This window comes from Poecilia formosa, unplaced genomic scaffold, assembly GCF_000485575.1.
Source record: "Poecilia formosa unplaced genomic scaffold, Poecilia_formosa-5.1.2 Scaffold270, whole genome shotgun sequence".
NCBI classification, from domain to species: Eukaryota; Metazoa; Chordata; class Actinopteri; order Cyprinodontiformes; family Poeciliidae; genus Poecilia; species Poecilia formosa.
The window spans coordinates 490073-506676 of record NW_006800209.1 but is presented as its reverse complement, the minus strand read 5'-3'; the positions used below and the strand labels follow the sequence as shown (position 1 = coordinate 506676).

Sequence of the window (16604 nt, the reverse complement as noted above, 5' to 3'; positions counted from 1 at the left end):
TATCGACGGTGACGATAAACTCTGGGTTATTCGTGTGTTCTGTTTTGCATCCATTGTGCTGTGTAAAAAGAATCGGCCCTCGTTAAGTTCTGCAGTTCTCATCCGAGTTAAATTGTGTTGTGAACAAGCTGTGCTGCATCATCAGGCTCCTCCCACACAAGGTGCGTTTTCAATCTTTCCGCCCCATTAGCCTGTGTCAACGTCATGCTGGTGGTTACTTCAGGTTCAGTTTTCTTTTTTTTTTTTCCTCTCACCACTGAACAAACAGAGACGGTAAGTGGAATGACTAAATATAAATGTACCGCATATGTTTCTGCTTAGCAGCTTTGTCTCTCCAGTGTTTTAATCCTGGATCAAAACTACAATGAATCTGAAAGTTGAAAACATCCCTGTGAAGATCTATAGAAAATAAGGCCAAGCGCATCACTTAAGATGAACATCTCTGAAACCAGTCCTGTACTTCTGCCCTCTGGTGGCGGACTTGGATATTACAAGTTCCTGGCTTTTACAAGTTGAGACTTTTAAAATGGTTGCAGGAAATGTCGTTATCATGGCACACAAAGGCCTTGTGAGACTGTTGTATTGAGTTCAATGTAAAAAAAAAAAAGTAATTATTTTGTAAACCCATTAGAATAATAAAACTGTTATATTAAAAAGCCTACTGTGAAAATGTATGAATTGTTTTAGTGGTTTTCTAGATTTAATCAGTACTATGTTGAAAGAATAGTTTATAAATAAAGACGGATGTTTTTCCCCCCCTGTGTATTAAAAGTAAATAGAAAACCTCAGCATTAAAAGAATTGATAATTTCTTTTGTCCATCCATGTTACCAAGTATATTTCAAGTAATTATTAAAATGCATTGAAAATTATTTGTGAACATTTTTTAACGTGTCGTTCTTAAGTAATATTTTACGTATATTTTTTAGTTGAGCAATAAACTTTTGTTAAAAGCGTCAAATTAATTCAGTTTTAGAAAAGAAAAATGTTCCGACTTGTATTCCTCACCTGGCTTTTAACAAATAACTTGATTGATCTTGGATGTCTTGCATAAGTGGACATTTAGACCAGATGGGTTTTCTGAAATTGGAAAAGGTAAACTAAATAATGTAGAAGGACGTAAATTCAGATCACCAAAAAATAATTGTTAAATCTTTTGTTACTACATGTTGCCAGTTTTAGGAGCCACAGTCTTGCTGTTCGTGATGACTCCAAGCAGCGGCAGGTTTCAAATATACTCTTCGAAGGAAGCTGTGGGAAGGAAAAGAGAATGACTTTAAAGTCTCCATCTGTCCAACATCTGCTGCAAAGTGAAACATTCATGGATGTGCATGCAAAAATGGTACATCATCTCTTGAGCACCAGCAAGTGAAATCATTTTTCCTGCGTAATTAGAACAACCAAACAATTCAGAGACTGTTGAGAAAACGAATCACTAAACGCCAAGCAATCTGTCCGCAAATAGAGCAGAGCTGCTTGAGTGTCAGCGAGATGTGACGCCTCAGTTTATGGCAGAAGGGAGCTCTGCTGGACACCAACGCACGTCACTGGCCTGGAGACATAACCGTTATGCAACTACATGTGATTCACTATCTCTGCGGTGTGGTTTATGGGACTACTTTGTTTGCAAGTTCAAACACACAGAAAACAGCAGATTATCAAAAGTGGGACAAGTTTAAACCTGTGAAATTTTGATACTGATTGGTATGAGCACATTATGTTTTTTGTTTTATTTGATATATTTATTTTGGATTTTTAACTCACTGGATTTTTATTTTTTGTATTTATAATGTAAAGTACTTTGAACTGCCTTGTTGCTGGAATGTGCTAAACAAATAATGTCCTGTTTGAAATAATCCAAGCATGAGATACGAGTGATGCTGGACACTAGCAGATGATATGAGCTTCTTCCCACAGAGGTGGCCGAGTTCAGTCTTATAAATGAGGAGGAATGCCATCGATCAAGTCCAGGTCGGAGTAGATCTGCGGAGTCAAGTTTGGGAATATGATCCTACGTCGCAGAAATGTTTGATCAGCGTCTGGGTTTCTCTGTTGGATCGGTGACCCGTGCAACCTGATCCCAGATAAGCGGAAGACGATGGATCAAGAAATGTGTGCCGATTTTGGAATAAAAGATGTATGATTCCATAAAAGAGATTTTGAATACATGGGTCAATAGGTACCACTGGAGGCCCGGAGCAGTCAGCTGTTCCCGGTTTCTGTTCCATCATTGTGTGATGGTTTTACACAAAGATTTTAATCCGCGCATTTGTTCATCTTTTTACATAAGGCTCGGGATTAGGAACGGCAGCTGGCAACAAAAAAATTAAAAGCTGGCAGATTTCACAAAGCTGGATGCAACTGAAATTATCAACAGCAAAAGTTGTGACGCGAAACCAAAATAAAGTTTGGGTTTAACTTTAAAGTAAAAGCAGATGTGCATTGGACATCTGGTCACTTGGTGTCAGTATTTCCAAAACCTGAAAACCTTTACATTCTCTCAGCTCACGGACAAAATGGATGTTTGGCATTTTATGACTGTATCTGATTTCAAACATAGCAAATACTTGGCCTGGCTTCTGCTTTTGTTGACAGAAACTGGTGGGGCTTCTCAATGTAAACATATGAAACAAACAGGAGGAAGAAGTCGCCTCCTCTGCTCATCTCTGTCGAATCAGAACACAGTATAAACACACACCCCTGAGCACACACCCCTATCACATTTATTCTGCAGAACTAGAGCTGCGTGCTTCTTAAATGTGGCACATCAGAGATATAAATACAAAAACAGAGCAGCTGTATCTAATGTCAGAGGTGCAACAATTTACACAAGTTTAAATTAGATCTGATGGCATGACTGCAGGAAAGTACACCCGATGTTACATAATGTAAGACGCTACACTGCTACTCCTAATAAAATAATATGCAAATACAATCCAGCACTGCCTCACTAAGCAAAATGAACCATGTTTTTCATGTCAACACCATGTTATTGGCTGCCAACAAAAACACTGTCATAATTTTAAACGGCTCAACATGCAAGTGTGTCTTGTTTGACGAGATGTTTTGGAAGAAGAACCAGGATGTTGTTGTGACAAACACTGAAGGTTTTTTCAAGGTGACTTCATATCTTTCCTATCAGCAAATATCCTTCATTGTTTTAGTGCATACACTGTAGGAGAAAATGGACTATAATGCAAGATTTTGCACACACACATGCAACATTTCATGGTCTGCGTTCATATGCTGACCTTCTGGAGGGGTTGTTTTGCCTTTTCTTCTTATCTCCCGACTAATTCCAGGCAAACAGGTTAATGGAAGATTTCTAGAAGCTATTATGTCAACAGGAAGTAAGGGTACAAGATAAGCATATAGTTCAGCATGTCCTGCATTGTTGTTGTTGTTGTTCTAGTAGCTTATTTTATATCTCAGGGTATTGCATATAAATTTACATTAGAGCACTGTTTTTGCGGCACATCTCTCCATGTATTTATGGGAACGGCCCAGCGTTACGTTCAGCGCAGAAGCTTAAGCATCGCATAAGAATCACAAATCTTCATTCCTCAATCATCTCCTGATATGATGAATTTAGTTTCCAATTGCGCTTTCAAAATATTCTGGTTTGATTAATTTTTTTCAAGATGTCGAATTTGAATGATGATTTATTTAATATCCGATACTAATAGGTCGTATAGGAAAATAGCCATTTAAAGAACAGGTAAATTGGGACTAGAACAAGCTCCATTTGAAATCCTCGTTTTCTTTTTCTTTGTCAAATTAGTCTTTGAAATACCAGAATTTGCACATAAATGTGTATTTCTGATTGTCTTAGTAGCCTTTTCTACAAAGTGTATATGTATATATATTACTTTTGCTTAATTTAAGCTTAAGTAATTTCTTGGGAGGTTAATTTTTAGTTCTACTTAAGTAAAAATGTGTTGAAGTACTGTTCTTACTGGAGTGTAACTTTTGAGTACTACTCTAACCAACCTCTGTGTATGAGTGACTGCTTTCTTGTTCACTCTTTTACAAAACTGTCAGCATAAAGCAAACTGACACCTCGCTGTATTAGAGATGGCTGTAATGGAAAATTTTATAATGTGCTCCTCACCCCTTTTGTGCTTTAGATTGTGTCTAATGATGAGATCATGTCTGCATGATCTTATCATGAGATTGGTCAAGCTGCTCTCCTGTAGACTTCTACAGTGCCATAACAGCAGGGGATGCCCTTGATCCTGGCTAGTGTTACTTCCCCAACCAGACTCGTTAAAGTAATTTTTTTCCACGACAATGGCCGACATGGCCATGGTGGTCGTCCTTTTCATTTGTGAAAGACGGCTGGGCCGGTAGTATCCCAGGGTCCAACACTGTGCTTAAAAACATGCACTGTAATGAATGCATATTTTACAAACACTGTAGTTATGAAACTCATAGGGCCGTATGAAGTGTGGCGCTTTAATATTGTCACATCTTTATTAATGTATACAATACTCAAATATTTTTAAATTCTGCAGCTACAGTGTATTTTTATTTGGGGCATGGAGCCATGGAGCCATCTCACATCATCTTCTTCTTCTTTTTTTTCTTTTTTCTTTTTTAGGAAATGGCACCAAAAATGGCTCTAGCCCAGGGGCCCTTATCTTTCTAAATCCGGCCCTGAAGGTGACAACACTAATTATAAGTACAATGCTTATATTGAGCCTGCTTTATTTTGTTCTAAAGCTGCTCAAGGTCAGCAGTTCAAAGTATTGCCCGGTTGTTGTTTTTTTGGAAGTTGTGTTGGTGTTTGTGGTCTAATTGTGCAACATTTTTGAAAAAAGTCAAGGAGACACTGAGGAGCACATGTGTCAACGTCAGAGCCGACACCCCCGTCCGTCCCTCTTACGTAAATGGGACGGAACCGGGCAGCACGGCTGTTCGCTGACAGATCGAAAAAAGCCGGCGACGGGGTTGGACACGCAGATACAAATGACCTGCTGAGCACCGGTGACTTAAACTCTGTCCCCGTCTTTCTTTCTGCGGCTCAACGCGGTTTCTACTAGAACCCCAGTGACAACATGGTGGCTATTTGAACAAACGTGAAAGATGCCACAGAAGGACACTCTGCTGCATCTCTTCGCCGGGGGGTAAGTCAGTTCAAGATTATGTAAACCTAAAATGTGTGAACGTTATTTAAAATATTATACTTGTTTGGATCCGACATGTTTTTTTTTTTATTTAATGGTTTGTACTTGCCTATGATAGTGTTAAATCCAGCTAGCTCCTGTTAGCGCCGCGCAACCTCTCGTGTGCCGTCAACGTCTTTCTTTATTTTATCCTTTAATTCAGTGACCGACTGATTATTTAGTAATGTAAATGGTTTAAAGGGCGATTAAGGTATATGGGAAGGCTGTGAACTTTAGTTTTAGGACTTTATTAAGGTTGTGGTGGACAATGACCGGCCGGCGTAATCTCCCCAGAAACCTTCTCCATGCGGAAGTTTGCTAATCTTCTGCCGCTAAGGTTGCCTGAGATGCGCCAGCTAGTGTCTCGTCGAACGACATTCTTATTTAAAAAATTTACTGTCAGTTTAGAGATTAAACATCAGCTTAACGGGTTTCATAATGACGTGGTTTGGTTGACTGTTTTACCCTCGTTGTCAATGTGGCTGTATTTACCGCGGTCGCATTTGTAGCTAGCTTTTAGCATCAACATGTCCTTCACTGCATTATGTAAGGGGCAGCAACCGCTCCTGTGACATGACGGTGACGACAATCCCAACACGCAATGTTTGCATTTCAAAACTGCACATTATCTCGCAATAAGCAGCTTGGATTGCATAATAAAAGCCATAGTTGAAGGAGGAATTATTTTTAATCCTGTCTTGCTAATGGCGTCATTTAACGTTTCAGTTTTAGCTCCGCATATGAAATTTACAGTAAAAAATCAGGCTTGTTGGTGTAATGGGTAGCTACTATAATAAGTCTGAATCTATTGTCTAAGTTAATATTACAAAAATTTAAACAGAATAAAAAAACATTTAGTCTAGTTTAGACATCAATTTCTTCTGTCAATGTATTTCATGTTTTTTTTTTTTTTTAAAGTTATAACCTCAAAATCCTGGAATCATGTCTGTCATGCTGTTATTGTGGTTTAAAGCTTTTCTGTGTGATGTTAGACCTCTTTTTCTCTGAGCAGAGTCATTTTACACTCCTATGCTAGAAGGCTGAGGAGAAGAAAATGACTAAAAAGCAGGAGCACAGGGATTTGTCACCAGGATATTACTGCATTCTTGTCACTGGGAGAGAAAATGATTCACTCCAGGAAATGACACATTTTTAATGCTCATAATCGTGAACTTGATTCTAAACTCTGACCGAAAACAAAATTGTTTCGTGGTCATAAAAATCGTAGCTGCTTGTTGATGTCCAAAGAGACGGCTCGCAGACACATGCGGATGGGTAAAGGTGATGAAATTTGTACCATATATACTTTTTTGTCAGACGGTAGCGTGGACTTGAAGGTTTAAAAAAAAAAAAAAAAAAAACCTGGCCATACTCTTATTAGCAAAGAAAAACATGTTTTTAATTTTTGAAACGGTCTGTTTTGAAAATTTAAGTAGTCTAGGTGTTGGAACCGTCCATCGCTCTCAGTGAGGTAATGCTCCATTTTAAAACTATCACAGGTGTACCATAGGGTTGTTGGCCAGAGGACGATACCCAAACTGGTTAACTATCTAAAACCAGCACGTTATACCAGTACCCTACAAGGAACAGGACAGCGAAGCAGTGTAAGATTACGTAGACTTAAAAGGTTTGCTTGACATCTGCCACTGCTTCTTTTTAAGCTCATGTGAAACTAGTAATGAATGAATGGTATAGATAATATTATTATTATTTTTTTTATTATAGTACTGTGCTTTGTCCGGATCTGAAGGACACAAAATGATTACACTGTGCTTTCAAACCGTTTAATTTTCACCTTGAAGGAGCTGGTTTGAAATCCTTTGGTTTCTTATCTAAATAATATTTTTGACTTGAAGCCCGGTGTTATTGCCCTGGCTCGACTTGTCAGCTGCATGCATAGCAACAATTCAACATACCTGCTAGTGTTTGGTTTTGTCAGGATTGCAAGAAGGTGAGGGAAATGTGCACGGTTTCTGGTAGTTAAAGACGGAAAGTCAAGGCGTTATGTAGAACTTCTTCTTGTTGAACCCGTGTTGTTTCGTGAAGACCAAAATGTCAGAAAAGATCTAATATTCTGCACAGTCAGCAATCCTTGGTTCTAAATGTATTATTCTTTTGCTAAAGTACGTTTGAAAAGTATCATAAGCAGTAGGAAAATGAATTTTTATTAGTTTTTTTTTATTTTTATTTTACGTGAACACTGTAGGAAATCTCTGTACTTGGTGCTAGGAAATCTACTGCATCTCTCATACCAGCCTACGCCTTGTGAAAAATGTAATGAGTTTTAATTTCTCCTTGAAGGATTAATAACTGGATTCCAGGTAATCAGTGATGAGATAATTGGGTGAGTTGTTACTTTTGCCAAGATATTTGACTTTGTCCTTCAGACGTGACGCAGCAGAGAGGCTTAGTGTAATCATCTCTGGTCTGCTAAGCTTGCTGCTGGTGAGGTTATGCTGTTTGTTAAAGACGTTCTGCTTTATTAACCACTTGAATAACTTTGAAAGAGTTGCCCTGAAAAGGCCTTCCCTCAGGAAGAAGCTCCTTTTTTTTATGTGCAATTAGGATGTCTGAGTTGAAGAACCGTGTCGGCCAGATGTGTTGGGTCCGCTCGAACAATTTCCACTGCGGAGTGAGGAAACTGCTTTAGACCATAATTGTTCACTGGTCTCCTGGCCTGTAGCTCTTCAGCTGCGCGTTGATGGAAAAACACTCCTCAGTGGAAGCTAATAAGTTGCATCCAACGGCAACAGATGATTCTGTGGCTGCGTACTTGGGTTTTCATATTCGCGTCTCAAAGCTTGCCGAGTTCCTAACGCTCCCGATTCGTCTCGTAGATGCAGCGGCACGGTGGGAGCCATCGTCACCTGCCCACTGGAGGTGTTGAAGACACGGTTGCAGTCGTCCGGCTTCACCCTGCGGCCCGTGTTCCAGGTCCAGCTGGGAACCCTGAGCGGCGCCGGGGTCATCCGACCCGGGACGGTTACACCGGGGCTGCTGCAGGTCCTCCGGTAAGACGTTTGTTTATGTTGTCAGCCAAACGGTGATGCAACGCGGCGCACCCTGCCATCTGCCTCTGGAGATGTTTTATTGTTCCAACTGCAAACGGAGGGACGACTTGTTCCTTCCCAGCAGCTGGTGAAACCTGATGTTTATCTGCACAACATTTAGAGCGACGACTGGAAATGGTGTGTAATAATTAAAAAAACATAAAAAATTCAAATTATCTCAAAAGTAAAAAGCTTTATTACGTTTCTTTTTAAATTCCTGGAAGCATTTCCAGAGTCCTGCTACTTTTATAATCTTTAAATCAAAACGCCTTTTAATCTAGTCTTACATAAAGCGAGGATTAAGTACACTGTGTCCTGCTCTTGTTTAGAGGCTTTAACCCGCTGTTTGTTCAAGTGCAAACTCCCTCTTTTCTTCTTGTCCCGTGATTTGACTAAAACCGATTTCTGTGATGTCTGTGGAAGTGGTCCATCTTCATGTCTGCAGAGATTGGTTGAGAAGAAATAGACTTTACCCCAGTTGGCTGAGAGAGAACGAAGGAGGGGCATTAGTCAGGCGCGGTGCTGGGTCAGTGTTGTATTACGCTCGGACGACTAGGTTTGCAAACTCAACTGGTTTAAACTGGCGCCGGCTGCTTTTGTAGGCTGTAAATCTTGGAGATGGTCCTCCAGGACTGCCAAACAAATAAATCATCAAGTCAAGTCTAGAGCTGACATTTATTTAATTTGATTTTGTATTTACTGACTCAATTACAGCGATTAATTAAATGTAGACTCCCTCAGCCACTGATCAGTGCTCGCTTTGCTCTGCTTTAATTTTATAAAGTTCTGTATCTAATTATGCAACATTGTTGTTTTATAGAAAAAAAAAACTGCATTTTAATGGAAAAAGAGATTAAACAAAATGAATTTAATTTGACCCAACAGCAAAAGCTTGACTGGACATCACTTTGATCTAAAAGATGAGTCATGATGTTTCAGTGTCTATTTGTTCAAAATGTATCTTTATATTTACGTAATTATGCTGATTTCTAGAAGAAATCGAATTGAACGTGTTTTTTCATGCAGCCACTGATGGAGAGCTATAAATGGCTTGTTGAAGAAATGTTATTGTCTACTTTTATTTTACTTTAAGCTTCTGTGTTTGAAGATGCAGCAACATTTGTTTCCTAAGAGTGGGACAGAAGCAGCGCACAATAAAAAGGATTATAACAGATTTCATGGACAATGAAACCTTGTCACTGAACATTGCTTCGACCTAAAAAGTGGTCAGTTTGTCATTGTTTGAGAAGAGGCGTCAGGTGTCGGTGACAGAAGGGAGTGGAGTTCACGAACCCTGCATGACCAACAGTGTGCGCATTACAGAAACACTCCCCTCTTCTCAGTTCCAGTCAGGCCAGAGCGAGCTGTCACATGGCTAAGATGGGTCACTTCCCTCAAAGGGTTAAAACGTCTCTGAGGACGCGCCTGGCGTGACTCACCAGACGCCAACCAGGGCACGAAGTTCAGAGCAGAATCCACTGAACTGAGCTGATGCAACTATAAGGGGGATTGCAGCAGAGTCCTCGCATCCATTCCCCTGATTTAAAAAAAAAACATGAACAAAAGTTGGTTTAATTCATGTTTGTGTATTAAATGTTTCTGCTTTGTGTCCATTACAGATCGATTCTTGAAAAAGAGGGACCGAGTTCTCTCTTCCGAGGACTGGGGCCGAATCTCGTGGGTGTTGCCCCTTCAAGGTACAGCAGACTCACTGTGCACACTTCTCAGTTCCTCAGGCTTTGCTGTGCATCTTTGCTCCAAGTGTATTACAAACATGGCGGCCTGTCGGTGCAGATGAAAAATCACACATACAAACGACTCAGTGGATTCAAAAACAATAAACAAAGCACATTCAAAATAAAGCGTTTTAACTTTGACTCTCCAGAGGTTTAAACTGAATCTACGGGGTAAACAATAAAACACAAAACGGTTTATTTGTCTTTTTTTTTTTTTTTTAACGGCTAACAAAACCGGACTTGTTACATAAACAGGAAGCCGTTGTTATGGCAGCGACTTCCGAGTCCCATACAGTTTGCGTGTGATGCAGCTGTCAACATGAGACTGCTGTTTTTCATAAACCTCGGGGCACGTTTGTGTGCGTGTGTGTGTGACAGAATAACAAACAAAATACCGGGAATAGGTGGCGATTAATCTACAGGGAAAGTTTGGACAGGAGAACGTACTATGACGTCTCAACTTCACCTTTATTCTATGTTTAGTGTCAACAAAGTTGTGCACTTTGCACCGTTTCCCTTCGGCTGATAGCCTTGCCGTACCAAATACCTTCTGATTCACCTTGCATTAAATGTTGTTCGGACTTTAACACCGAAAGGGAGTTATGTGTTACTCATAAGCTTCGTCTGTGGTTGAATAGTAGCCACAGCATTATTATGCGCTGCTGTTAGACCGGCGAGCGTTTGACAGATTTCAATGCAGAGCGTCCCAGTGGGCATCTCTGGCTTGGCCGGTGCTTATTCAGCGTGTTCTCGTGCAGCGACAGTCTGTTCCAGAAGCAGAACAGAGAGAGCTGGCGCTAGGAAAGAGATTCCTCTAGGCACACCATCAAAACTTTCACACAGTCCTGTTCCGCTTTCATTTATAGCTTCGCTTTCACATTCGCACCGAGTGGACGAAAGCACTTTTACTGTAAAACTGTGAGCTAATCTGCAGCCGCTTCTGATTAGAGTCCTTATCAGCGTCTCTCTCTTTCTCTCTCTTTCAGAGCCATTTACTTTGCTGCATATTCAAAATCAAAGGAGCTGTTCAACGGGCTGTTTGTCCCCAACAGTGGACTGGTGCACATGTCCTCAGCTGGTACTGCAGGTGAGCAGCCCAGGCGTCTCTAATCGATAAACGAAACAGAAATATTGTGCAATTCGGTGCCATATAAACTATTTATTAAACCTGATAACATGAACTATTAATTAACCTCATCATCTCCAACTTCATTGTCTCCAACATTACTATGGCATGCTTGAATGGTTGAGTCTTGTACTGTAAGATTAAAATGTAAATGTTCATTGTTTTCAGCTTTTGTTACCAATTCTCTGATGAACCCCATCTGGATGGTCAAGACAAGGATGCAGCTGGAGAAAAAGTATGTTCTGTTTCCTGTTGGTATTTTCTATAGTTGTTTATCTTCTTAGGCGCATAGTGTTGTTGAGTGAAACGCCTATATTAGGGGGTTGACAGGTGCTAAAGTATAATTGACCTTCAAGCGAAGGCATGTGGGGGGGGCCTGAGTTCACAGCCCCACTGCTCTGCAGTGCGAGGCCGAGCGTGTGACCTGCCTTTATAAATACGCACCACTGACGCACTGTCCTTCATCCAGTTGGCCATATTTACGTTGCCAAGCTTGAAGCAGTAGTAAGGTCACAGAAAACAAGTCTGCTCTCTCTGCCCCCTAAAAAGACGGGTTCTTTCCTGCTGCGCAAGCAGGTGAATTAAGAAGGATAAAGAACTATGTGAACAACAGAAGAAGCTGAGTTAGACTGGTTAATAAGTGACCAAAATAAGGAAAACATTGAATTGATCTTTCTTCCTTATGTAGGGTAAAGGTGACAAATCACTTAAAGAGTGAATCGTATCCATGCCTTCTCCTGTCCAGGGCTTTTAGCTTGTAGTCTGGTGTTTTAAACCAAATTGTCAGGTTCCACTGAAATTTTGTGAGCATTCTGAAAATAATCCATCTAAAAAAATTAGACACACCAAACGAGCAGAAACAGCATTGATGTTCAAAAGCAGCTCAAAGGCTTCATATCAAGAGTAGAAGGACTAGTTTTGGTGCTTTTATTGAAAACAAAACAATCTATTCTTTGTTTGATCTACCAGTTGCTACAGCCAATGGTGCATCTCTAGCTTTAAGATAGACTTGTGTTTAAGGTTGTGTGCATATGGATTTCTTTTGAGGGACTTTTGTTTTCTTTAGTAGGTGGGTTACTGACAATGAGAAAGATGAATCTTTTAATTCAGACCTTTATTGTGATGCATATTCAAAATGACCCACTAAATAGAAATGGTCTGGATCTTTGTACCAATCAAAGCTCTTTACACTAAAGCCACAATTGATAGGCAATGCATTTATTAACCACTTTATGGATTGGCAACACATGCCTTGTCCTTGTGACAGAGGAGGAAGCTGGAGTCTAACCCACAACTTTCAATATTGCACAGACTGTTATACTTTTCCCAGTAAGCCATAATCAGCTCTATTAAACAATAAAAGCAAGACGATGTGGCCGTTTGAGAGCCGACCTACTTACAACAACCACAAATTGCTTGTTTTCCTTAAACGTCTGTCTTGAATTGGTTGTCATTGCCTGTGGCGTCTTCTACCTCATGGAAAATAAGACCATTAAAAACCACACGTGACCTCTTGTCACTTAACGATCCGTATCGGTTTGACTTTCAGAGCCAGAGGAGAGAAGAAGATGAACGCGCTGCAGTGCGCTCGCTACGTTTACAGGACGGAGGGAGTGCGGGGTTTCTACCGCGGCCTGACTGCGTCCTACGCCGGAATCTCCGAAACCATGATCTGCTTCCTCATCTACGAGACGCTGAAGAAGCACCTCGCCAAGAGCCAGTTCGCCTCGCCGAACGGAGACAACGAGAAAGGAGCGTCAGACTTCCTGCGGCTGATGATGGCGGCAGCTTTTTCGAAGGGCTGCGCTTCCTGCATAGCTTACCCACATGGTAAGTTCGCTGCATTTACAACTCAGAGTCCTGACACACTTCTGTTTGTCTAACTGTTTATTCATTGTGTCCACACAGAGGTCATCAGGACCAGGCTCAGAGAAGAGGGCAGCAAGTACAAATACTTCTTCCAGACGGGGAGGTTAATAGCTGTGGAAGAAGGTTACGCAGCTTTTTACAGAGGACTCGTTCCACAGCTAATCAGACAAATCCCCAACACAGCCATCGTCCTGTCCACCTACGAACTTATTGTCCACCTGCTGGGAGATTCCAAGTGACGTCGTGTTTGAAAGCTGGGACTTTCCTCGCACACAATGGATTCCAGAGTAATCCCAAGAGACTAAAGAAAACGTAGCATATACATGCATACATACTTAACTTTCAAAGCGGACCTGCACAGACCGCTGCGAAGAAACGGTAGCAGCTTGTACTGACATCCAAAGAGTTCGACACATTATTTAATTCAGAGCTTGTTAGTTTATCAACACAAAAGCCTCGGTACTGAAACTGCTTACCTGTGGAAGGTCATGTTTTTAGATGACTAGATTTAAGTTAACTAAATTATTTTTGTTTTGTAATTTTGAAGATATTTGTTTATCACAGTATCATAACGAATGATGTGGGGAGGTTGACGCGATTAGCTAACAATATCATTCAGGAGAAGTTGTAATACTAGAGCTGTTCTTTTAGTCGTCGTAACACGGACTACTTGGATTTCTGTTTTGCAATCTGTTTGAAGTTGTTTGATCTGCAAAGAGATTTATCGTATTTTTCCATAAATGCACAACTCTACAGAGACACGTGTGTTTCCTTCGTGAAGACGTTGACATTTTGCCCAAAAAAAAAAATCAAATTGGAGGTTCACTTGATCACTGTGAATCAAAAATGATCACTTTACTTTTAGATATTTCACGTTAAGATACCGTTTTATTTTTTCCCAAGACCCGTCTCCACATAAACCATTAAAAACACACTAAGACAGTTATGTGGTTTTAAGATTTATAAAGATGTCAAAATGTTTTTTTGCTCTCATTCTTGAATGACTGTCATAGTTTTCTCAAACCTCTAAACCGGTTTGAGAAAACTGGTTTAGAGGTTTTCTCAAACCGGCAAATACATTTTACCCCCTGAAATATATTTGCACCTACCCCTCGATAAATTAGAACAATACATTTATTTCCACAATTCAAAGTGAAACATCAGATTGATAAAAACACACATGCTCAGTTTATTTTGAAAGTTTTGGTTTACCTCCCCAATTGAACTCTGTCAAGGTCAACTAACTGCAGTAACAGCCAAAATAAATGAATTTAGATTTGACTCCCTGAAGGCAGGCAAGGCTGTTTTAGAGAGAACAAATGGCTTCCTTATTATACAAGGTTTCATTGTTGGCTCTATTGTTTATATTTTGCCTTGTCTACATCAGCAAGTTGATGGGAAACAGGGGGAAACAGGACTTCCTGAAGCAGTTTTTTTTTTTTTTTTTTTAAGTCATGCCATGTGAAAGCCCCATGATGACTCAGACATGAATCAGCAGAACACGTCCTCTTCCTTCTGTTTTGGGTTGATTTAGTTACAGCGTCCGTCTCCTCCAGCCGGTTGGAACCGACTCGTGAGCAAGTGGGAGGACTGAGGTGGGAGCTGTCATGAGGAGCTGAGTGAAACTGCCTGTTCCCACCAGAAAATGTTCACACAGTATGAATCTGATAGGTCAGCCTAAAAAAAGGAGTTTTCACATTTTTACTAATGTCTCTTACTGGAAGAGTCGCTTAACTTTTGTTTTTATCTTGTATTTTATTAGGTGACACAGAGGTTGGAAAAACATTTGAATAAATTAATCTACTGCAAAACTTGATTGCATACTGAGGAAGTGATGTACCTGAAAGTTGCAGGACTTTGTTCTATTGAGTCTGACTGAAAATGTAGTAAAATCAGATCAAATGAATATACAGTGGGGGAAATTATCCCACATTAAAAAATTAGTTTTTAATAACAGCATTGGTGGTACCCTTCTAAAATAAATGGCTTTTTTTTCTTATTAATTCTTTTATCTTTAAAATTGATCAGTTTCAGGAACTTCTAATCCATGGCTTATGTTTCTCTGGGGTGTAAATATGGTGCGACAATACCTTACCAGTGGAAATATGCCTAATAAAAATGGGCTGATTACCATGATACCATCATTGAGAGGGATAAATCATTTTTGACAAAACATGAAAACAGTGTTCTATATCCATGTCGTCTTAATCTCTACATGGAACACAAAATGTTCAAAATAGTCTGTGCTAAATGTATGTAAAAGTGAACAAAAACACTAAGTATGTTGATGAGCACCAGCACTGATCAAAAACAAGGACTCCATAGGAGTTTGACTTTTTACATAACAGAGTAGTGAGACAGGTATGCTTATAATAACACATCTCTGGTGGTGTGCCATGAGGCGATCAACAGTCCTATAATAAGTAATGTGCTTATAACTCACAACGGGGCGTTGCAGTTCACAGATAACAGGTTTGAGCAAAACCGAACGGATGCCGAGGTATAAACATAAATTAGGAGAAAGCAGGTTCATCTCTGCGGCAGCCTTGAGAAGAACACACCCTGTTTTATCTGGCTGCTTGATGAGAACAAATTGTTCCGTTTTTGTCTGTGCTGACCGATCAAAACATGCAGTTTTGATCGTTTTCCCAAGAGATGTCCAAAAGTGTTCATACGCTTTTCAGCATTTAGTCACATCGTAAGCAGAAGTTTTAGTGCATTTGAATGGGATTTCAGGTGCTAGACCAGCACAAAGCGGTGGATGATTGTGAAATGAAGAAAATAAGATTCCCTAAATTTAAAAAAAAATAAAATATGAAAGGTTCAGCATGCAGCTGCAAATCTTTTGAGGCATGTCTCCACTTTAGTACACTTGGAGGCTAATTTAGCTAAATCAAATGGGAAGGAGACTGTCTATGATAATCAGTATTCAGGTCTTGCCACATTTTCTTAATGCAACCCAAGTCCAGACTTTGACTGGTTCAATCTAATACATGAACAAACTTTGATGCAAACCGTTCCTCTGTAGCTGTGTGGTTAGAGGTGAATCTCCCCTTCAGTCTCAAATCTTTTTTTAGTCAGTCCTAATTTTAGCTTTCCTGCACGGGTCAAAGATGACTTTATCCATTTTATCAACCATATCTTTTAATTTGTGTTAAATTTGCATTTTAATGATTCGTTCCTTTTATGTGCTCCTTTATGTTATAGTCTTATTTTGTAATGGGGTTGTAATATGATTGCATGCTTTTGAGACGCAAAAGCGTCTCAAAAGCTCAAATAATACCTGATTTATGACCAGCCAGCAATTTAAAGAGGAATAGCAAAAGCAACCGAGGTGGATAAGCAGTGGTTTCCAACACAGTAAGAATATGTTACTGTGAGATATGTTTTCCACTTCCTGGTTGTTGGAATGTAAGCATGACATTCATTTATTACAGTCATGAGACAGCAGCAGTGTCTTCAGTCAGAGGCTTCTTTGCAGTCGTTGTAAGATTGACTGCAGAGATCCTTCCTCACAGCAATGACAATGACTGTTCAAGATACTTGAATGAAATGAGTTAAATTTAAATAATTTTTTGAATTGAATTGCAAGTCACTATTTTCTTGCAGACTTTATTATGTAACTCTAAGTGGACAAGTACCTGATTTAGTCTTAAGAT

At 39.9% G+C, this 16604-nt stretch overlaps 1 protein-coding gene across 1 annotated transcript; it reads left to right on the top strand.

Annotated features, from left to right (window-relative positions):
* Window positions 1–4874: 4874 nt before the first annotated feature.
* Window positions 4875–13742, top strand: LOC103151075 (solute carrier family 25 member 33). Its single transcript, XM_007570919.2, has 7 exons — window positions 4875–5125; window positions 8002–8175; window positions 9834–9911; window positions 10937–11037; window positions 11245–11311; window positions 12626–12906; window positions 12985–13742. The coding sequence occupies exons 1-7, from the start codon at window positions 5085–5087 to the stop codon at window positions 13182–13184; spliced, it is 942 nt and encodes a 313-aa protein (XP_007570981.1). The 5' UTR covers window positions 4875–5084; the 3' UTR covers window positions 13185–13742.
* Window positions 13743–16604: the final 2862 nt, after the last annotated feature.

Coding starts and splice junctions, on each gene's coding strand:
- LOC103151075 (XM_007570919.2), top strand. CDS start 5,085: ATGCCACAGAAGGACACTCTGCTGCATCTCTTCGCCGGGGG. Junction 8,176..9,833: donor GGGCTGCTGCAGGTCCTCCG/GTAAGACGTTTG, acceptor TGTCCATTACAG/ATCGATTCTTGAAAAAGAGG. Junction 11,038..11,244: donor GTCCTCAGCTGGTACTGCAG/GTGAGCAGCCCA, acceptor CATTGTTTTCAG/CTTTTGTTACCAATTCTCTG.